The sequence below is a fragment of the Plectropomus leopardus genome, chromosome 19 (assembly GCF_008729295.1).
Source record: "Plectropomus leopardus isolate mb chromosome 19, YSFRI_Pleo_2.0, whole genome shotgun sequence".
Taxonomy (NCBI): Eukaryota; Metazoa; Chordata; class Actinopteri; order Perciformes; family Serranidae; genus Plectropomus; species Plectropomus leopardus.
This window is the reverse complement of record NC_056481.1, coordinates 5,485,674-5,507,978: the sequence shown is the minus strand read 5'-3', so window position 1 is coordinate 5,507,978 and position 22,305 is coordinate 5,485,674. Positions and strand designations below refer to the sequence as shown.

At 36.5% G+C, this 22,305-nt stretch overlaps 2 protein-coding genes across 3 annotated transcripts in view; both read right to left on the bottom strand.

The window, feature by feature from the left end:
* Nucleotides 1-911: 911 nt before the first annotated feature.
* On the bottom strand, nt 912-8,022 carry vps25 (vacuolar protein sorting 25 homolog). Its single transcript, XM_042508200.1, has 7 exons — nt 8,012-8,022; nt 6,733-6,756; nt 4,899-5,044; nt 4,349-4,402; nt 4,146-4,234; nt 2,389-2,464; nt 912-1,753 (listed from the first exon to the last, which is right to left on the bottom strand). The coding sequence occupies exons 1-7, from the start codon at nt 8,020-8,022 to the stop codon at nt 1,641-1,643; spliced, it is 513 nt and encodes a 170-aa protein (XP_042364134.1). The 3' UTR covers nt 912-1,640.
* A 776-nt stretch (nt 8,023-8,798) lies between these two features.
* arhgap27 (Rho GTPase activating protein 27) overlaps nt 8,799-22,305 on the bottom strand; it is a 30,785-nt gene continuing 17,278 nt past the window's right edge. For both annotated transcript variants that reach the window (XM_042507700.1, XM_042507701.1), the window contains 16 exons: nt 21,434-21,892; nt 19,863-20,102; nt 17,219-17,299; nt 16,436-16,558; nt 15,247-15,333; nt 14,146-14,213; nt 13,928-14,015; nt 13,384-13,485; nt 12,685-12,783; nt 12,257-12,362; nt 11,983-12,117; nt 10,528-10,626; nt 10,355-10,432; nt 10,060-10,191; nt 9,797-9,902; nt 8,799-9,113 (listed from right to left, as the gene is read on the bottom strand). In XM_042507700.1, coding sequence (XP_042363634.1) covers nt 8,945-9,113; nt 9,797-9,902; nt 10,060-10,191; nt 10,355-10,432; nt 10,528-10,626; nt 11,983-12,117; nt 12,257-12,362; nt 12,685-12,783; nt 13,384-13,485; nt 13,928-14,015; nt 14,146-14,213; nt 15,247-15,333; nt 16,436-16,558; nt 17,219-17,299; nt 19,863-20,102; nt 21,434-21,892 — 2,172 coding nt within the window. In that variant the 3' untranslated portion in view covers nt 8,799-8,944. The remainder of the gene's footprint in view (nt 9,114-9,796; nt 9,903-10,059; nt 10,192-10,354; nt 10,433-10,527; nt 10,627-11,982; nt 12,118-12,256; nt 12,363-12,684; nt 12,784-13,383; nt 13,486-13,927; nt 14,016-14,145; nt 14,214-15,246; nt 15,334-16,435; nt 16,559-17,218; nt 17,300-19,862; nt 20,103-21,433; nt 21,893-22,305) is intronic.

Genomic DNA, 22,305 nt, shown 5'->3' with positions numbered 1-22,305 from the left:
ATGTGAGTGGACCATCCATTCAGTTCAGCTGCAGGCAGAAAAAAAGAGCACGGCTCTGCACGTCTGCACACTGCGGGGCACTCCTGACATTATCATTTATGTTTTACACACAATGGAAGATGTTTTAGATAAACAAAAAGGAAGCAAAGAGTCAAACTACAAGAAGAGGCCAAACAACCAAAAAAAGTCACAAAATGATCCTGAGATATAAAATGACTACAAAAGGACACAAAATTATAACAACACATGAAAGAACAAAAAAGAGACACAAAATAAGCATATAAAGAAGCATAACGAGAAAAGAGAGACACAAAATGACCGTAGAAAGAAGCATAATGACAAGAAAGAGACACAAAATTACCTGAAAAAAATGTAAAGTGACGATGAAGAGATGGAAAATGACCAAAAAAGACACAACATTACAGAAGACACATGATCACAGACGCAAAACTACCACAAGACATAAAATGACAACTGAGACATATAGTTAAAAAAAAGACAAAATCATCTCAAAGAGACATAAAATAACTACGAAGAGATGCAAAATGACCAAAAAATAGATAAAAAATGATCTCAGCATCACAATTTGATGACAAAGATACAGCAAAGGACAAGAAAAAACACAAAATAATCTCAAAGACACAAAATGACTACTAAGAGACGCAAAATGACCGCAATGAGCTACAAGATGACAGAAAATAAAAGATAAAACATTACCTTAAAGAGACACAAAACAAAAACAAAAAAACCATATAAAATGACCACGAGTATAGACAAAATGACAACAAAGGGACACAACACAAACAAAAAGAGAGAGAAAATGACAGCAGACACACAAAACAACCAAAAAGACACAGAATCCACTCAGAGAGACACAAATTGACCACAAAGAAACAAAAAGGAAGCAAATGTAGCAAATTTCTAATTTATTTGTCCTACGGGATATGAAAAAAAGAAAGTTGAATATAGACAGAGAGAGTATAACAGGAGTGTCACAGTAGCTACTGCACAATAATAGGATGACGGCCGTCTGTACATGAAGTCCACTATTAATACACTCAGCTGAGTCGAGCAGGGATTGGTGGTCCCGGTCTCTGCGGGGTTCCTCTTCTGGAAGCATCTCCTCTCAAAATAAAAAGTCCCCCTGGTGTTGCGTTGTGGGATTTCTTTGGGATGTCTGATTGGAACAGCTGAGCGAAAAGGTCCAGAGCTAATTACATCAAGGAAATTTGTTAACAGGGAGAAAAATTGGGATAAAACTAGTCGTATTTACATTGAAGAAAGAGTAAAGTTACAGCTTTTGGGGAGAGATATTCCCCATGAGAACTCATGATAGTTATAGTCCCCTGAAAGGCCCATTGCATGTTTAAATGGCAACGAATGTTACCTGTGACTACTTTAAACGCGGTGTCACCTAAAATGCTCTTTTTCCTCAAACACTCAGAAATGATATTTTCTCTTCCGATAAGAAAAGGCTTTGAACAAACCAAAAGGCAACAACATTTTCAGGAGCGGTATCCTCCGGGCCGGGCATTGAGGTGCACCCCGTGTAGCCTTAAATGGCTAAATCTTAAAATTTTTGCCTGTGAGGTAAAAGTATGAGGGCTCCCAGACAGTGTGTGTGTGATTCCAGCACCGTTTCAGAAGAATTTCACGCCCTTTCCGTCGTCCATGGTGATGATCTCCGCTTTGCCGTCTGTTTGCAACGCCTGCAACGAGCGCAGCAGCATCCACTCTTCTAAACCGTGGAACTCTGCGGAGACAGATTACAATTCATAAAATAAAACAAAATAAAATATAATAAAAACTCAAATAGGGCTTTTTTTTACTAAGGCAATTAAAAGAAGAAAAATAACAACAATAAAAAAATGTAGTAAATTCAGGTTTAAAATTAAGCAGCGCTCTGTTGCACAACAAAAAACGAATCTTTGCTTCATAAATTCAAGTTTATAGATGCAAACCAAAATTAAGTAATTCAATTACATGAGAAATATGGATATGCTTGCTTACCGAAATCAAAATACACAAATAACAAAATTTTCATGCTGTAGGGAGCTCATAAGTAGGCTCTAACAATAGGGGGTTGATGCTAATTCAGGTTTAGCATAAATTGATGTTTAGTGTAACTTACATTTTTTCTTGATTTTAAACTAGTTTTAAAGTTTCTTTGCAACATGATTCAAACTTAAGCAATATTTTAATCAGGTTTAAAAATACATCTTTGATAGTGCAACCCAGCCTTTTAAAGGTTCAGCAAAGTTTTGACACATTTTACATTATGAACTCCAAGAAAATACTTTGTTTAATTACATTTCAGTACTTTAATTTATCCTCCTGAAATAAAATGTATTGATGCTGATTCACGTGAACATAATAATGTTACCATACCTTCCCCTTCTGTGTCATCACCGTTGGACAGCTCATAAAGTGTAAACACAGAGTTGACCATCCCGTTTTTGGAAACCTGAAATGTAAGAGAGCAGAATAACGATCACTCTATCGTCAGAATTAATAACAACAGTTTTCCTCTGACAGCCAGAGACCGAATCCATTTACTGAGAAAAAGTTTGGTAGAAAAGAGGGTGTTAAAAGTTATTTTTCATACCGCTGAGATGAGATCTAGAGCACACGGTTATTAATAGAGACTTTAATAACGTTTTGACAAACTTGAAGTCTTCATCAGACACGAGGAACACTGATCGTGATAATTCACCCAGCTGGGACTTCTTTCAAAGTTGTGACTGTTGGAGCATAAAACTGCCACTATTTTACAATCTAGTTATCGTCAACAAATCCCATGAAAAGACCTTAAACCATCTCTTAACACTCACTGAGTTCCTCAGCCCCTATGAAAGCATAAATCTTTAAAAAATGCCCCACAAATATACGGTTGAATTTTTAAAAAGGTTAAGTCATTTCCTGAAACATTTGGGCACTGTAGTGTTTCTCCTGAGATTTTTGCAAATGGTTTGTAATTGAAACTTATTTGTTTGTTTGATATCTGTTTAAGCTCATTTTAATTGGACTTTTTTATTAATTTAAAGATAACATATTTTTTGTTTGCATTAAAATGTTAAAAAAAACAACAACAAGCAGACCAATGTTATACAGAGGCGTCATATCTCTTTAGCATATGCGTCAGGGTTGTGGTTGTCTGTAAGACGCTGTCATAAACTGACTTTTTATCCAGTTAAAAGACACATTTTTATGATAACTTTTCAGTTCCCAGTTGTTTTTCACTTGATGTTTTAACTGGATTGATTTTTGTGATAGGACATCTGGATCTTAACCCTTTAAAACCTAAGAATTCTGGCTTGATTTCTTTCAAAAACACGGGGAGAAGCTATTACTTACAGGACACATCCCTGAACTTAAAAAAAAACAAAAAACAGATAGATCGACAAAGATCGACAAAAATACTTAATAATAATAATAATAAGAAGAAGAAGAATAATTATAATAAATATAGTTGGACATTTTTCCCTATTTTTTAAATTATTATGAACTTCTAACAATGTCTTCATCTCTTTCTTTCTCTGTTTTAAAAGATTTTTTAGGTCATTTTCTTGTCGCCGTTTTAGCCATCTTTTCAAAAGAAATCCAAACCAATTTTCTCAGGTTTCAAAAGTTTAAGTTATCAGACAAAACAAGTTGAGCAAATGTCAGCTGCAGCTTGGATTCAGCCCCTTGACACCTCAATAAATGTATTTTCAAGGCATGAGATTTGGGGAAAGGGACATAATTTGGACATTGCTTGCTGTTCTCGTGACTAAGACAGTTCATTCATCTGGTAACTTCACTGTGTAAAAATTTGGGTTTAGTGTAATAAATGTTATTGCTAAAGAATGTTATCTCTGTGTTATTATATCATCATTGCTGATGTCTCAGCAATAGTCTGCCTGTGTTAAATCTTTGTCCTTTAACTCGTACACATGTGAAAAGCAGATTAAAAATCTGGTTACACAAATACATGAAATCTGCATTCTTCAGTACAAATTTAGCTGCAGTTTACACTGTTTTCAAATTGACTTCTTATTTATTGCTTTGAAAGAACATTTTCTTCTTTCCATTTCTCCTTCCTCAGCTGTGAACATGTTTAAAAACGTACAGACAGAACAGCAAGTGTCTGAAGTTTGATGACTCACCCACTGGTATATTAACTTGCCCCATTCCTCCGGTCGTCTCCACATGACTAAACACCGAGACTTGTTTTTGTCCAACCATTCGAGGTTCCCTGAGATCAGACGACACGCTGATTAAAAAATGTTTATAACTGCTGAAACAAAGTGAGACAATTAGATAAGTTTTCTTAATCTCAACACTGTGCAGACACCAGAACAAAGTTTACCTTTTTTCCTCAATTCCTCAAACACAACTTGAATTGCTTCCATTGACAGTTTTCCTGGAGTTCAGTTAAGGGCAACCAAAGACAAAAAGTAACAAATGTACAGTCAATCTCCTGATGCTAGCTCGAATTCCTTGCTGTCAGCACATAAATGTGCAAATAAGAAAATTTGTTGAAAGAGCAATCTGCTGATTCACCATTTTTGTCTGTCTAATTCATGATTGAACAATTTTTAAAAAAGCATCAAAATCAAGATTAAACAAAATAAAGGAGAGAAAAAAAACACAAAATAAAGTGAAATCAGATTTATTTCAGAGCAAACACTGAGGTGGTGTTGTACTAAAAAACATTAAAACCCATCCCGAAGTGTGTCAACAATAATAACAATCATATGTGTAAAGTGTAATTTTATGTCCCAATAAAGAAGACAGCCTGTGATAAACCCTTCAAATTAAACCTATGCAACCATGACAGATCGTACTGATTTTAAACTGGTATTTTTGGATCTTCGAGTCAAGCTGTGTAATGTGTCGTAAAATGCTGGTCAGGATACGTTCTATCTTCTTGTTGTTGAATACGGGGCTCTCCTGAGCCTCCATGACGTCCAGGGTGTAGAGTTTGTGATGCCGGCAGTACGACAGAGCCAGGGAACACCAGGCCGCCAGCTGCTTCTGTCTCGTGTCAACATTGGGCTGTAGCCTGTCCACAGAGAGACGAGCAAAGATATCAACACAAGGCAAACAAGGCGACGGCACGGCAAACAGACAAGATTCAGTCCGTCTGTAAATGTGTTGGATAAATAAAGAGACAAATGTGCCATTAAAATATAATCAACTTAACATTTAGGCCCGTGTCTGAGGATAGCAAGTACGCTTGTTCTTGTTGTATGCTTTTTAGAGTTTATTTGATTTTAGGTCTTTTTAAATTTTGTTTCCAGCAATGGGTTGAATTTTCTAAAGCTGTCCTGTTCTAATAAAGGAAAAAAAAAAATCTAACTAGCGTGGCATTTTACATCTTAAATTAGGACCTGGCCTTTATTTATAGGGAAAGGGGTTGGCTGTAGTGTGTGACCTTTTCATTTTCCTTTCTTTTTTTTTAAATTGTCTCCACCGTTTCGCACCACCCCCTCCTCTCTCATAAATAACAAACAGTCCCTTGCCGAACTGGTCACAGAATCTGATAAAACTGTCTTTGAAACCTGGAACGACATCACTTTCCTTGTCCTGCTTTCAAATAACTTTCACAAGTATTTATTCCTTTGAACATTGAGAAAATTGATGAAATCTTGTTCAAAACATGGGAAAAAGAAAACCTGGTTAAAAACAAATATACAAATTGCAAAAAAAATCACATATATATATAATTATTTTCAAAAAGCTAGGGAAAAATTTCTGGGGGAAAAAAAATATTATTCTCATAACTAAATATTTAAAATTATGATATGTAATAATTACAAATTTTAAGCACTAAGGTTGCAAATTGTAAGCAGTTTCCTTCATTAATCGGTAAAATTAATGATTGATTAATCGTTACTTGAAAAAAAAAAATGCATAAAAACTTGTCTTATTTCAAACACTACCAAATGATTTTTTGCCTTAGTCAGAGCTAAAAAACAACATATTGCAATATTTTGACAGCATTTCATAACCTATTGATTAATCGCTTAATTTTCACATGTTTGAATAACTTCTCAACGACGGATTAAATCATCAATTAATTGTTATCATCCATATTTAGCACTTTTCTGGGTAATTTCTGTGTTTATCATTCTTTTTCGTTTTCATATTTTTTTCCTTTATTAAATAAACATTTTTAGATAATTTTCTTGCACTTTTTACTTATTTTTTAGCAAATATTTGGGTCAGTTTTTTGAATGACATCAAGCTTATTTCCGCAGGTTTCAAAGGGTTAAATGCAGGACTTTTACTTGTAGTAGAGTACTTTCATAGTGTAGTATTAATACTTTTATTTAAGTAAAAGGTATAAATATTTCTTCAGTGCTGTCAGTGTCACATTAATGTTTTGGTCGCTGACATTTAAATCAGTGTTGGCTATCAAAACAGTTAGCTGGAGCTAACAGCTAAGCGAACTCCCTAAACCTGCTCACACCCGCATAATTTAACCTCATGCTGATATGTTTAAATATTTAAATGCCGTTGAGCTTTAATGAGTCACAAATGGAGCTGTTACACGAACTTTAGAGAGCCGGCAGGTGAAAAATAAACCCACTTCCCTAGCAGTTTGTTTCGATTAGCCAGTTAGCCGCCGGCTAACATGATGTTAGCTCGCAAATCAACACACGTAGAGCTCAATAACAAATAAACAATGGAGGCTAATAAGCTGAGCTTTTTAATGGTCTAAATCTGGTTCAGAAAAAGTTGACTCACGTGAAAAACGGGGGGGAAATTATACTGCCAGGGCCACTCAAAACTCATTGCAGTTGATGCGGTGTTCACAGCTGACAGCTTCCGGAAGAGCGTCCCAACCTTCAAATGGTTCCGACCGACTACACAGATTTACCTCAGACTTTACACAATAAAAAAATGTGAATACAAATATGTGTATGTGTGTATATATACATATATATATATATATAACTACTTTTAGAAGATACATGTATAAATACGTAGATCTGGAAAACACAATCTATAAGTACCAATAAAAAATTAAAATAAATACAAAAATATGTTAGAAAAAAATATAAATAAATTTGTTGCAGAAGAGATTTGTATAAATATATACATTTGGAAAATACAATTTAGATGTTTGAAAATACAAAATATACATTAGTAAATAAATTAATAATGTGAAAAAATATAAACTATATGTTAATAAATAAACTAATAAGTAAAATAAGACCTAAAACTTAATTTGAAATGATCCTGATCAGTAAGTTAAACTTAAAAACATTTAATAGAGGTAATTCATATGAATTATACAAATGATTAATATTGGAAGTAAACTTTGTATAGCTACTCAACTAGTACTTGTGCAAGTGATTGTGCTTTAATTCAGTATGAAGTTAAAGTTTTAGTTAATTTATCATTCTGAACCAGGTTTTTAAAAAGTGACAAAAATATATAACCATCAAGCATGGAGAAATAAAGGGATAAAAAAAAGCAAATAAATAACTAAAAGAAAAAGTATGAGTGTGTAAAACCTGAGTACAATAAAATGTCGTTTTACACTCAAATTAAGTGTATATAGCAGAGAATTAAGTGGAGATAATGTATTAAACAGGTTTGTAAAATGTGATTTATATCCTTGTAAGTACATTATGGTACTAAATGCATCGCCTTCACAATGTGTAAGAATAAAGTATTCTAACATATAAACCTATACAATGGTAAAACAATAATATAACATTCATAAAAAAAACTCTAAAAGGGGCAATTCAGTGTAAATCAGTATAATGAGTACTTTTACTTGTAATTATTTATGCACATTTTTGGAGATCTGTTGATCTTCTTTAAGCATCTCTCAATTTCAAAATGACACCAGGTAGTTATGAATGTTATTGGTTTTGGACACATTTTCATGTCTTTTTTGACAAGAATAAAAAAACAGTTGTATTTTTTTTTTTTTTTACAAAGTTATTTTTATTATGGAATAACTTGTGCATTTTCAACAACTTTTAGCATAAATATGCCTTCTATTTCTATTTACAAGTCATACATCTCTTCTAGAAACCATTTTTTTCTTTCATGGTCAGACTGATTTTACTGTCAAAAAAACAAATTAGCACTAGTTTATATTTCTATGGTGTTATTATACAGTTTCTTCAAGTACAGCATGATTGAAAAATGGCATTTTTTATTCAGTGGAAATAATCTATGGGTTGCACAAGAATTCTATGTCACCATCTATTTCACAGCAGGATATTGGTATTAATATTTCTTTTTATACATTTCTATATTACAATAAAATTCATGGGTAAAAATGACACAATATTAGAATACAGTCTCAGTTATTGCCATTTGTGATACTCTGTAACTTCAAATCCAAAACAATATTTAAAAATGCCATTCAGCTGTTCTAAAATAAAGATGGAAGCAGTAATTGATCATTTCTGTGAGAGCGTTAATGCGTCCGTCCAGGTTTGACTTATCACTGCGATTTAGATAAGCCGAAAATAAAAACAAACGTTAAAAAATGTCCAGAAAGTGACTCGTGAGATTAAGACAGTTTGAGCCTTTGAGAAATCTGACACAGTCCTTCTTCCACCCAAAAAAATAAGCTCAAGAGCTCAGACAATGGGAACCAAACCACACCTGTTTACACCTGTGCGGCTAAAATACTGCCAAAGAAAGTTCTACCAGTGTCAGCCTCCTACGGAGCAAATCTGGACGAAACGGCGGTTAAAAAGTGCTTCAAATACTCTCAGCAAAGACCATTTGAAGATCCCTTTTTATCTCATTTTTAAAACCTCAAATATTCTGAGCAAAGACAAATCTGAAGAGCCCTTTTTATTCAACAAGAGGAGTTTTGAGATGTTGAACTGAAGCTGTTTGTGCGCGTGCAAAAAAATGTAACTCTAGCACTTCAAATAGCACATTTAGACGTTTGCCCAGAGTCCGCACTGGAGGCTCGCGACCACATTTAGAACATGCGCTCGTATTCGTTCAGGATGAACTCCACGATCTGGTTCTGAAACACCATGTGCATGGTGATGTTGGACGACTCCGTCTCTGGCCGAAGAAGAGTCGGGCCGAATACAATCGCCACATTCTGCACAGTCATGCGATTGTCCTCTCCATACTCAATGACCCTGTCAGAGGAAACACATGGTGGGAGGAGTCACAATTCCTGTTTTTTAAAACAGAAATTTAGTGATACTCTTGCATCAGCTTCTATTTATCTACTTAAGAAACCTTAAACTACGAAGCCCCCAAACTCCTGAAAGGTGATTTTTTTTTTAAAAAAATCTTGTGCACACAAGTTCTTTTCTTGTGGAAACTTCTTTTGGGAGTACATCCTGCAGCGACAAATTTGTATCTTGTGGGAATAATTATTATTTTGTGGAAATAACGTTATTATCTCGTGGAAACACATTATTTTCTTGTGGAAAAAAAGCTGTTATTTGGTAGTAATAAGTAAATAACTTTTGGGAATAAGCCATTATTTTTTGACAACAAGTTATATCTTGTGGGAATACGTTATCACCTTGTAGTAATGCATTATTATCTTGTAATAATAAGTTATTATATTTAGGGAATAAGTTATTATTTTTGTAGGAGTAAGTTATTTTCTTTGGGAACATTTTTTTTTTTGGGAACAAGTTATTAACTTGTGCACACAAGATAAACAATTATTTCCACAAGATTAATACATATATATATATATATATATATACATATTTATATATTACCTTTTGGAATTTTAGGGGCTCTGTATCAAACACTTTGACGGAAATACACAAAGGATAAAATTAAAAAAACATTTTTAAAATACCTGCGTAAATGCCCAAAAAGGAGTTTCATGGTGTCATGATTTGCAGGAGGAAGTGATCTGACCAGCTCATACATGCAGGACAGTTTTGTGTTGTAATCTGGAATTCCTAGAAAAAAAAAAGACAAATGTTGTAAATAAGTTATAAATATAATGATCATCTACCATCATTAAAACTGATTTACATATTTGGCCCAAAACACCAAGGTTTTCTTGGTGTCATTCTGTGTTCAAGTTGTATTTATGGATTTAAAAAGTGTGCTCACTGATGGCGGTGATGAACTTATTAAAGTGGCTGTATGGGAAAAGCGGCTCGGGAAGCTCTCGGAAAAACAACTTCAGCGCTCCGGTGATGACATGAACGTCCTCCCACTGTCCGTCCTCGAGGTCCAGCTCCTCTGTTTCAACACAACAGGTGCACAGCCAGTTAGAGCACAGCAGGGGGCGCTGCTGTGGGCAGTCAGACACCGCAGACCCTCATACAGTGCCCCATGAATCCTCTGCTCTCTCTGCAGTGGAGCCATTGACTGAATTTTTGAGTTAAAAACATGTAAACTTTACCGTGATCGGCCTTGAAGCGAAGTTTCTGAATGACAGCGAGGTTGCCGCTCACTCTGTAGAGCCCATCGATGTCTAAACCTGTAAATCCAGACATCAGTAGTAAGTCAACTTCTTAAGTACACACGGCAAATTGACTTCAATATGATTTAGAAAATGATCAAATCAAGGATTACCTCTCTTTTCCACTGCTTTCACACATTTCTCCACAAAACTAGGAACAGTGGTCCTCTCTTGTGCACATAATGTGGCCAGATGGCAACCAAACACATTGTCTACAGGACAGAAGAACATTATTATTACTGTTGGTAGTAGTAAAAGCAGTAGTGGAATTAGTAGTATCAGTAGTAGTAACAGATGTACTGTAGTTTTATCATCAAGTCGAAAACAATAATAATAAAAATAAGAAGGCAGAATGAATATTAATCACTGCTGATGAGAAAATGTACTTGTTACATTAGAAAAATATAGCATAAATCAAAGAAAATATAGACAGAAATGCAGATGTTGGGGTTATTTACATATATGCCTTTAATTTTTAATTTTCGTGCTGTATTTCTATGCCATGTATCTTATTATGTTTTTTTTGTATTCTTGTATTTTATCTGTATTCTTTGATCCTTTTTTTTAGTATGTAAAGCATCTTTCAGTTCCCTGAAAAGCGCTCTATAAATAAAATGTATGTAATCATCATTAACTTGGATATAATGACTAAAGACAGCTAGAACAGTCTGTTATGAGTTCAGGAAATTATATCACTTTACTGTAACGCAGCCTTTTAAAACCAGGAAAACACAAAACATGACAGCATTACGATATCCAAAATCTAAGATGATATCGAGTTGCTTATTATAACACTGAGATAATATCGATATCAAGCCCAGCCCCGGTAATATATAATATTTGCTGTGGGAAATGAATGATCAGTCATTAAATACACTCCATGCAATATACAGAATAACAGAAAATACACACAATGTGTATTATATCTACAGTAATAGGACTGCACTGGCTGTGTTATCTATCACTGATATGAATAAAAAATAACAGTAATTTTATAGAGACATGTAAATCAGTCTTCAGTCAACTAAATTTAAATGTACTTAACAGGTTTGTGGTTGTAAATGTGATGTGTTGAGTTATTTGTGACTCTAATACAACATAAAGTGCGTCTTGGTTTCCTGTAGTACTGAACACTTCATCATACGTCACCTTTATACTACTGTATCTCAGCTGATATTGCAGTTTTTCTTTATTATTTCTTTCTTCCTCTGTTTAATGTTTTTAGTTATTTTGTGTTGTTTTGTTGTTGTTTGTGTAGTTATTTCCTCTTGCGTCACATTAAAGATCTGAGATAAAACTGCAAACCGTAAATGTGTTCAAAGTCTGTCAGACTGAAATGCACTACTTTATGTTGCTGAGATTACCCTGATGTATCCTTTCTTTTTGTTTGTTTGGGGGTTTTTTTGTTTTATGTTAGAATTACTGATTTCTTTTTATTTCTGTATTTTTTGTATTTAGTAGTTTATTGTTTTTATATATATATATATATATATATATGGTAAGTCATTTGATAACCATAGGTGACAATGTTGAGGTGTAAAAAAGTTCAATAAAACATTCATGTAAACCTCGGATGTATCCTTTCTCCTTCACAGACTGCAGCGTGGGACGTTTCATGAGGAACTTCATCAGTTTAGTTCGAACCCTCTTCTGATCGTTGTCTCCTGCATTGCTGGATGAGTGTGTGACACTCGGTCTGGAGGCTGAAATTTTTTTTTTTTTTTTCAAATCAGACAATAATTTATTATAGCTCTCAGTGAGGTCTGATATACCAAACTGGGTCGTAATGATGACATCATTCGTGCCAAAGTAAAACAAGGAAAACAGTTTTTTTAAACTTACATCTCCGCCTGTCTATGCCGCCTCCAGACTTTTCATCTCGCTCCGTGGTGGCAATCTTCTCGTATAAGTCTCCGTCCTCCTCCTCTGAGTGATGGTCCTGGTACTCCTGATGAGCACAAAGTGAGTCAGACAATCAGATGCGCAATTAAACATGACTTAGACAATATTAATTAGTGTAATTTGTCAAAATGAAGAAATAAAATAGCATTTTTATAAACAGTTTTGGGCAATGTCAACAATTCACCTTAAGTATTTTCTAAAATATTTATATATATTTTTTTTCTCATTCTATAAAGCAAACAAGCATATTTTACCAAACCATTCTTTTTAACTGTTTCTATCATTCAGTGACTCAATAAGCTGGAGATTTTTTGCAGTTTAATGTGGATAATTTTCACGAATCACTTACGGTTGATGAAAGGACTTACCAGCTGTCGTATGGTGTCCACTAAGACTTTGTGCCAGTCGGTGATGATGCTTTCTGTATCGTACTGTATCAGGAACTCCATGCCGTTCTTCCCTTTTAACTGGAGGAGAGAAAAAGATGAGACAATAATTACGTCAATCACAGTTAGATAATTCCCAGATCGTCTCATTTAACTTTTAACTTGCAACATTTATCTTAATATTTGATATAAATACACGAGATTGTGTTTTAGTTAAGAAGCATAAAAACACTGCAGGGGCAAAAAAAGGGTTGACCTTTAAAGTCTGTGTCTCAGAGCAGAGAAAACTGCATATTTTTCCATGATTTTAAAGCTTATTTTGCATACTTGGTGATGTTTTTAGTTATTCAAATTTGGCTGGGTGGTGAATAACATATGTCTCTGTGGTGACAAAGCACATTTTCACTTTTACTTTACACGGACTTTAAGGCTGTCGAGTAATCATTACAGTATGCAACTGCTGATTTAGAGTGAGAGCTTTGTCTGTGATCCACGCGACCGGGACCAGAGTGCAACAGAATATGCAAAAAACTGGGGACGTCTGTTATCTACTGTAGATAAAACACTGAATATGCTCATACAACCCCTTTTCAAAAAATATCCAAACTATCAAAAAATGCAAGCACGCATGTTATTTGCTAAAGATAAAACACCCACCGAATGACACACACACACACACACCTCTAAAACATTCTTTTTGCTGGATTTGTCCTTCGAGGCCCAGCCAATCGTCGCTCCTCGCAGGTCCACCGTGACCTCTGGAACAATCTGATTGGTCTTGTTCTGCGTGGAGAAAAAAACCCCAAAACATACAGCTGTTTACGAAACTGACGGCGCCGCATTCCAAGAACAAAAGCCGTGACTGTCCCCAACAGCTTGTAACCCGAAGGCTTGTCTGTGCTGTCACTCCACATGCAGGTGACGCAACCTCCTGCACCATGCTGCAGTATAATGTTTCATTTGGTCCCTTAAGGTATAAAACATGACGCCAAAGTGCAGACTATGTGAAGGTTATGTATTGAAACTTCATGACAATAGAAAAAAAAGAGAAAAGTCAATGATTAATTCTGTGTGTAACCTTTAACATCATCACAACCCTCTGAAGAAATGTGCAGAATGCAACAGGAGCAGGTGTGCAGCATTCAGGTGTCAGAACTTCTTATTAACGCAGGATGAGCACTTTCCCTCTACATACAAACATCCAAGTCCATCTATTAGATCGTACCGAGGCCCCCGTCGCTGCAGACTTTGGGTCTTTGTGGAACGTCAGCACTCCTCCGTGGAGAACCGTCCACGTCTGGGCCCAGTTTTTCCTGAAAATGGGGAAAATAACCATCAGTAACACAGAAAAAAAAAAACAGAGCGCTTTGGGTTGACACATGACTCCAAACACGCCCAAAAACTGAAACATGAGAGTGTTTTCAAAGATAAGTTTTAGCTTACCTTACTTTCTTGCCGTTCTCACACACTTTTGTTTTGTTGAGAATTCCCGCTTTCTCCAAGTTCTGCACCTGAAAATGTAAAAGATCCAAACATTTTTTTAAATTTTTGAATTATTTTGTAATTATGAGGCTTATGTGTAAATGTCAAGTTATGTGATGATATGATGTACACAAAACTCTTTGCAGAACACAAACTTTAATAAAGCCATGCATGCAGATTATGTGTACCAGCATTTAAAGCCATACTTAGATTACATCTGCGCACAATGATGAAAGCCTTAGATGCCAAATATCCTGAAAAAGTCAAAGATTCATTTATCCATCCACATTAAGATTTGTAGAATAGAGGATTTCCACATGAAGAGGGGAAGTTAAAACCAAGACTTCAAATATTTTAAATATTTTGATTATTTGGTGAATTGTGGGATTTGAGCATTTGTCAGAGTTTTGTTACAAGATTAAAAATTTTTCTGACGGCATAAATCATACATAATGTGTGGATGCATATCATTAGTTTTCTCTTTTCTCTTTAGCTGCTGTTTTTGGCTGTTCACTGTCTGTTTATAAACCAAAAATCTGTGTGTGTACTGGAAAAGATCTGCAGAAAATCTGCAGTGTTTAGTGAAATAACACCTGAATACAGCAGGACATGAACTTCAATCCCAAACCTGATCAGGTAAAGATGAAAAAGGAAATACAAGCAGGTTTATCAGGTAATTTGTCTGTAACATGCATCTCAGTGACGGAAATTCATGCACTTTGATGCAGGGAATAAAAAACGCTGCTGTTCAAGGACAACAAATGCTCCTTAAATTGATCTACAGTCACCTTTCGCTCACCATAGATAGACGCTGCTATCTATGTGCTGAGCTCAGGTGAACAATCAAAATAACAACCCACGTTGTAGCGCAGCCACCTGGAGGTCAGATAATAGGGGTTTCTCCAGGGTCTAAACCCAAAAGCCTTCAGAGAGAGACACAAAACACCTTTCAGATACGAGGCAGCTCACTGTGCTTAACTGCTGACTGACTTTTTTTTTTAGTGTTGAGTTATCAGAGAGCAACAAGTGTCAGCAGACTGAACCACCAGGACACACACTCACGTTATGCTGCGTCTCTGGAGAGTTTCCCGTACTGGAGCTGTCGCTGCTGTAGTCGGACGTGTTTCTCCTGTGAGTCGGGACGAACCTCTGAAGAACGAGTAAAGGAGATTTTAGGATTAAGACTAAAATCACCAGAAATACATTTTTTTGTGTGTTTGTGATTGTAAAAAAAAAAAGAAAATCTCTTAATACAGTAGAGAAGAGAGTTGTGTAACAACATTTCTGACACATTAAGCCTCTTTTCTTTTACTTTGTTTATTCAGTTTATTTTGTTTTATTCTTACTGTATTTCTCTGTGGTTGTGTTAAAGTGTCTAATGTTATAAAAAGTCACGATTTTATATGATATTATATTAATCTTATATTCCTCAAAGCACTAAATATTTCTCGGTTTTTAAGATTTTATTATTTTTACCGTTTACATACCGCACTGCTCTATTTATTTACTTAAAACTCTTTGTTTTTATGTATTATAATGTTTTTATTTACTGATCACAGAGACCTGAGTACTTAATTTCGTTCTTTTCACAGCTGGAGCGACAATAAAGACTCCCTTAATGTTTGATAATAAAAGCTAATCCCTGGGACCAGGTTCCAAAATTTGTTGGAAAACCTTCCCAGAGGAGCAGAGGCAGTCATAGCAGCAGATTAAAGCCTATTGTTTTGGAAAAGATTTACCCAAATGTACATATTTTTAAAAGTTCTTTAGATGTCCACATACTTTTGGCCATGAATTTACAGCTTATACCTGTCAGCTTTAACCACAGCCAGGAGCAACATTTAAAAACATTATTGAGAGATTAGATCACATTTTTTTTGTTAAACGTGATGCTGAGCCAGAAACACATAAATGCAACCGCTGTCGTGCCCTTGAGCAGGGTGCTGAACTCTTGGCTGCTCTGTGGGAAAAAGCCCTTATTTAAGTGTTTGTGTACAATTGCAGCCCTCCCCTCCCCCCCCCCCCCCGCCAGCTCTGTCCTCAAGCTGCCACTGTAAATACGAACGCCCTGCAGCTGATTTGCCTTGCTAAATAAGGGTTTAAAAAGCTGGGAGTGTCGGCTGTTGAACAGAGTCTCACCCTCACTACTTCTGCCTGACTGCAGCTTTCTGTGTAAGCCGGCTGACACACCCTGCATGTGTGACACAGCATGTACCTGCAGGTCTGAGTGCGTGTTAAAGTATGAGCGTACCCCGTCATCCTGGGCTGAGCTGAGCAGCGCAGGTCCCATGGAGTGTCTCCAGTTTTTGATGACCGACGGGCTGTCGGCCTCCACGCCGTTCTCCATCCTGGACTGACCTGGAGCTACAGGGACCTGGAGGGAACAAAAGACAGTTTAGTTTAATGCTAATAATTTGAAATTCTGAGGCGAGATGTTTAACTTAAACACTCTGAAACCTAAATCGACATCAGTTTCTTTGTGCTGCATTCAGAAGCCTTTCACAAGTATTTAAACAGTTGAACCCCGAGCAAATTGTGTGATTTCTTGTGAAAAATGAAAAAAAAAGGCTATGAGTAACTTGGCATGACATATCCTGCATACTGCAAGACATTAGTAGATTTAGATTTATTTATTTTTTAAATACCAGGGAAAAATGTCCAGAAAATTATATTTCTAATTAACATATTTACACATTTAAATTTATTTTACAGAATTATCTAACTTTTTTCATCAGTTCCTTGTTTTTTTTGTTTGTTGGTTTTACTTTCCAATTTTTCTTTGTGTCTTATGTTTTGTTAATTTATTTAATTTTGCTAATTTTTGATCAATTTTGGGCCATGTCTTCTTAAGTTGCTCCTTGCCTTCTTCTCATGATTTCGAAAAAATAAAATAAAATAAAATAAAATAAAGACAATTTGCCCAGGTTTCAAGGGGTTAAAACAGGCCAGAGTACATTTTAAGTACTTCATGGATGGATTTGTGTCCAAAATCACACAAATTGTTCATATAAGTAGAGTATGGAAGAGTTTTTACCTCCGGCAGGTTCCACTGTGACTTGGAGCCGTCTCTCAGATAGTAGTAGGTCTGACCTCGATCATCTCTGGACTTAATCCACTGTTACACGAAAAAAAAACAAAAAAACGTTTGTTAAATATGCTTTTGATTCTCAAATAAGAAATTGTTATCCGCTCCATCGTGTGGTTGGTCTTGTGTGTGTGTATCTGTCTGCAGCTTATCTTGCAAACTACTGAACCAATCAGCCTAATATTTTGCACAATTATGAATTAATGCTCAATGATCTCTCATGGTTGTGATGATCTCAAAATGTTTGAAAAACCTCTTTTTGTTGTCTGTTTTATTACATCATTAACTGCTGACTCCTCTTTTCTCTCAGCCTAAAGTTTTTTGGAAATCAGCTAAGCTAAAAACAAGTCCTACTGTCTGTTGCAAGCAATGCTTTGGCCTTCGTCATGTTTCATTAACTGACATCCATAAAAAAGTTTGCTCTCACTATGATTATGTGCAGATTGTACCTTGTATGTTATAATCTACTAAAGTTAGGCACATGACGACACTTAGAAATCACAATTTCTTTGTTATCTTAGCCACCATCTTGACAGTAAGGGTGATTAGAGAATTTCCTTTGTTTTTATATCCGGTTCTGTCAGCTGTACGTAGTAGACTTGCAGATTTTGTTGATTAGGTCATTTTTTGTCTGCTTTCACTGTGTTTATTCTTGGTATTTTCTGTGTTGTTGTGCTGTAACCTATAGAAAAAAAATACTGTTACAGGTACAGGTATACATTTCATGGATCACACATTTGTGGATGTTTTTAATTATTAAAAACACATTCATCCTCATATCATATCTATATTTCACATTTAATGCCTGTTAGCAGGAGAAAATGACCTGCTCTGTGCAGCGTGTCAAACATAAATGAGGCATGTATTTGCATAAGCCTCTGGGATGTTTCTGTCTGCTGGAATTAGAAGAACTGTCTGAGATGGCAGCGATCAGCCTGGGGGCCGGGCGGCCGCCTCGCACAGATCTGTTCTCTACTGAGCGCACTTTTATAGCTTTTAAATATTTTCAGTTCTTCAGTCAACTGGCTTGAAAGACAATTACTTGAATCTATAAAAACTCAGAATGTAAAAAAGTATTTCTCCTACACATTATACGCATATATTAATGCTTGCAACATCCACCAACAAAATAATAGCCCGTGAATGTAAAAAAGAAACAAATCTGCAGCTTTTAATGTAATAATCTAAAAAAAGTAATAAATTTCCCATAAACGTGATAGCAGTTGTCGGCTACGAACTTAATTTTCTGCAAATGTAATAACATATGTAATATTACACGTGCAGGAATTTGTTACGATTGTGGGAAAGTGAAAACTTGTACACAAATGTAATATGAGAATTAAAAATGAAATTTGGGGTTACTGTTACTTTTTTATTGATTAATACACCTGCCGATGGGTTCAACTCTGCTCGTTGGGAAATATCTCGGGTTTGGGCAGAACGGGTCAAAACGTGTCAAAGCAGCGCTCTGAATAAGTAATAAATAACTTACAGAAACACCTTTATGTCAGTGTCTTTTTTAATTCATCACTCTACAGCCCTGTTGACTAGGCGTCGACAGATTATCGGCCCAGCCAATTATAGGGGCCGATATTTTGCATTTTGACGATTATCTGTATCACTGTTTTATTTTAATGATCACCGATAAAACTAATTCATTAAAAAGTGCAAAAGGAGTGTCAGCATGGGAGGAACTTTTACTTTTTTAAACTTACTCAGAGAGCTATTTTTAAATTCATTTTTAATTTAAATTTTCACTTGACTTTATAAAAAAAAGTTGCTGGGAACTTGCTGTATATGATGTTGAAAGTTTCAGTTTTGATTAAACATTTGCTAAAGGCGTTTAAACGAAGCTTTGTGTTGGAGTTTGTTATATTCCAAATTCTAAATATTTGCAGAAAGATTTTAGTTTTTATTGTGAATGTATGTCATATCAGTCTCATTAACTAATAATAATCAATATCAGCATCGGCCCGAAAAACCTACGACTTTACACCTGATAACGTGCGTCCGGGTTGATCAGATCACAGGTGGGCGGCTCTAACTGCAGGTGTGAACGCACCCAACATGTCGTCAATGTGGTCTTGAGATCCGATCGCTCAGACCACATTCTGAGGTGGTTTGCATGTGGCCACAGTCTTTCAGCAGTGTGTGATGTGTCCTGAACCACGCTAAAGGATCGTCTTCTCAGCTGACGTCCTCTGTGCCGGTGGAAGGACGTTCATACTGACTCACACACAATCTGTAGTTTTAATTTTGCGCTGTCACGTCAGAGCGAGAGAAGCAAACTTCTTCTTGTAATTAACGTCAGAGTAGATGCAGGAAGTGCTTTGTTATCTCCGGGTAAAAACAACGATGCATTTTCTTTCTGCAAACAGAAATGATTCAGGGTTTTTCTGCATATAGAGCGGGAAGTAAGATTAGGTCACAAGTGATCACTCAAAGGCTAAGATGTATTCTAATGCCAAGTGTTAACAGACAGATCGTGGTCAGATCCCCCAAAAACACACGTTAAAGCCAGGTGTAAACGGTGCCTTTAAGAGTTTTTCAGGTTAAAGATTTTTTATCCTCCTCCTCTGTTGTCATCAGTCACCTGCTCTGGAGAGTGCTCGCTGGTGAACACCCAGGTCCCGTTCGGTTCCACGTTGAGGTTCCAGCCAGTCGGGGTGCTGCGGTCCAAGTTGGCCCGGGGGATGAGGGTCCGGCTCACATGACTGAGGGTGTACTCTTTAGGGAGGGTGGGAGGGCCTGTGGCCAGGAGATCCTCGTGTCCCTCTGGCTGATCAGCAGCTGGGTAATCCTCTGAGGGGTAGTCCTCCTCAGGAAGAGGAGGCTGCGGATGGAAATATAATCAACATTAAAACATGTACATCTATGAGCTGTGTGCAAATTAATCAATGACTGATGCTCTCTTTGTTTGATTTTAACCCTTTAAAACTTGGGCAAACTAGCCTTATTTCTCTTAAAAACATGGGAAAAAGTCAATGAGCAACTTAAGAGGGAATGATCCAGAAATAAGAAAGAAATTACATGGAAATGACCTGAAATATCTGCTGACAAATTTGAATTATTCTGCAAATTAATTTTAAATGTATAATCATGATAATTAGATTTTTTACCTCCGGCTTTTTTTTAAAAAGGTAATTTTCTTAAATCTACTAATTTCTCGCAATTTGTGGGACATTTCCCATGTTTTTCAAAATAAATCAAACAAATTTGCTGGCTTCAAAACTTTAATTTCTTGTGACAGGTTTCTAATTGCAATAAAAGAAGAGTGTTGATCCAGGTTTCAAAAGGTTAATAATTTTTGAAGTCCTGATGATGGAAAACTTCCCAGTATTTCAGACAAAAGCAAATATTTAGTAAAATTTTTTGTCCCTCTTCTTTCCTTTTCTATCATCTTGAAAGTAACTATACATTTAACTAACTAAAAACTTCATTTAAGGAACTATTTAGGAAGGAAAAAGGTTAATTGCTTTCTTGCCAGAGATAGATTAAACGACTGATTCCACGTTTTACTTGGTGAAAAGGAACGCAGCACAAAAAAACTGATGCCGATCCAAGTTTCAAAGGGTTAATCAATCCATTGTAGCCATCAATAGCTTTGACACAGACCCTGATTTTTTGCCTCAATTCAGTTTCTTTTTAGTTGAATTGTTACTACATCTCACTGAGTAAAGTCAGGATGAATCATTTCCTTCGGTGACCCAGATGCAGCGCTCAATGACTTTTCCGTGACTTTGATAAAAGAGCCACAGCATTTCCACGGCCTCAAAGTATTCGTCTTTTTAGCTCAAAAAAGTCATTTTGGGGCAGGAAAGGGGGTCACCTGTTGCTCCTGTTGTGAGGAAAAACAGCCGTCTAATGTGTGAATATTGTCGGAGATGTTCCTATAAAGTGCAGCGTTTGAACACATGTCTCTTGAATCCCCCTGACTGTCTGGGACACTCATGAAATCAATTAAAAATGAGGACAAATGTCTTAAAGTTATGTTGGGGACACTGCTGGTGCTGTGAGCTTCCCTGATGAAAACGACTCTTGTCTGCTATGTAGGTGCAGGAGATTTAATTCCATTAAAAGCAGACTGTATTTACGGCGCTCCCCTGGGTGAAGCTAAAACAGGAGACCCGGAGAGTTTAAGTGGAGCAGCCTGGCTGTCCTTACCGGCTCGTCCTCGTGAAACCTGTGCACGCTCATGGGCTCCATCAGAGGGGGGTACGGGCTCAGCTGCTCTGGAGGCTCCCAGGACGTCTCCCCAGACGTCGGGTTGTAGAAGTAAGGGCGTCCGCTGGTCTCATCCACCAGCTGCTCCCAGTCGGAGGTCCACGCAGAGGGTGAGGCGGTGGACGGAGAGAGGGCGGGAGACTGAGGAGGCGAGGGGGAACAAGGCGGCTCGGGGTCCGTGGGGGAGTCGAGAAAGGGGTTGTCCCAGGTGGTGCGCCCAGTGGCGGGGTGGTAGTAGTACTCCTGTCCACTTTCTTCGTCAACGTGCACCTCCCATCCCTCCGGGTCGAGGTAGGAAGGAGAGTAGGACGAAGGAGCCGAGGGAGGAGACTCGGAGATGCTCTGGCGAAGTTGTGCTACGTTTACGTAGACGGCTGAGCGGAGACTCTCATCCTGCACCTGAGGAAAAGACACAAAGATGCAGATGTAGACGTACATTCACAGGTGGTTCTACAGAAAAATGAGGAGCAGTGATATTGTATCAATATTGTGATATGACACCAGATATTGTCTTGGTACACCGTCAAAACTGAGAAGATGATTTTACTTTGAAAAATCTAGGAACACTGAAAAAATTAAGTAAATATAACTTTGAATCTTAATTTGTGTTTACTTTATATCTAATTAAGTTTACTTAACATTTAGATACATTAATTTACAAGACGAAATGTGACATGTGACTTTGTGCTCAGTAAGTTCTATTAAATCCTCTAGATCTTGATCAAGGTCGTCGATCATCACCATGTGCAGAACAAATAAAAATGAAATAAAATTGAACAATTCGCCATCACTGCGATGTCAATATCAAGGTA

Bases quoted from the DNA above. Each gene is read 5' to 3' on its own strand.
- vps25 (XM_042508200.1), bottom strand. The intron at 4,235-4,348 runs GTAAACTTTGTT...GTCTGATCTCAG, and splicing joins TGAGGAATTGAGGAAAAAAG to GGAACCTCGAATGGTTGGAC. The intron at 1,754-2,388 runs GTATGGTAACAT...CTGTCTCCGCAG, and splicing joins TGATGACACAGAAGGGGAAG to AGTTCCACGGTTTAGAAGAG.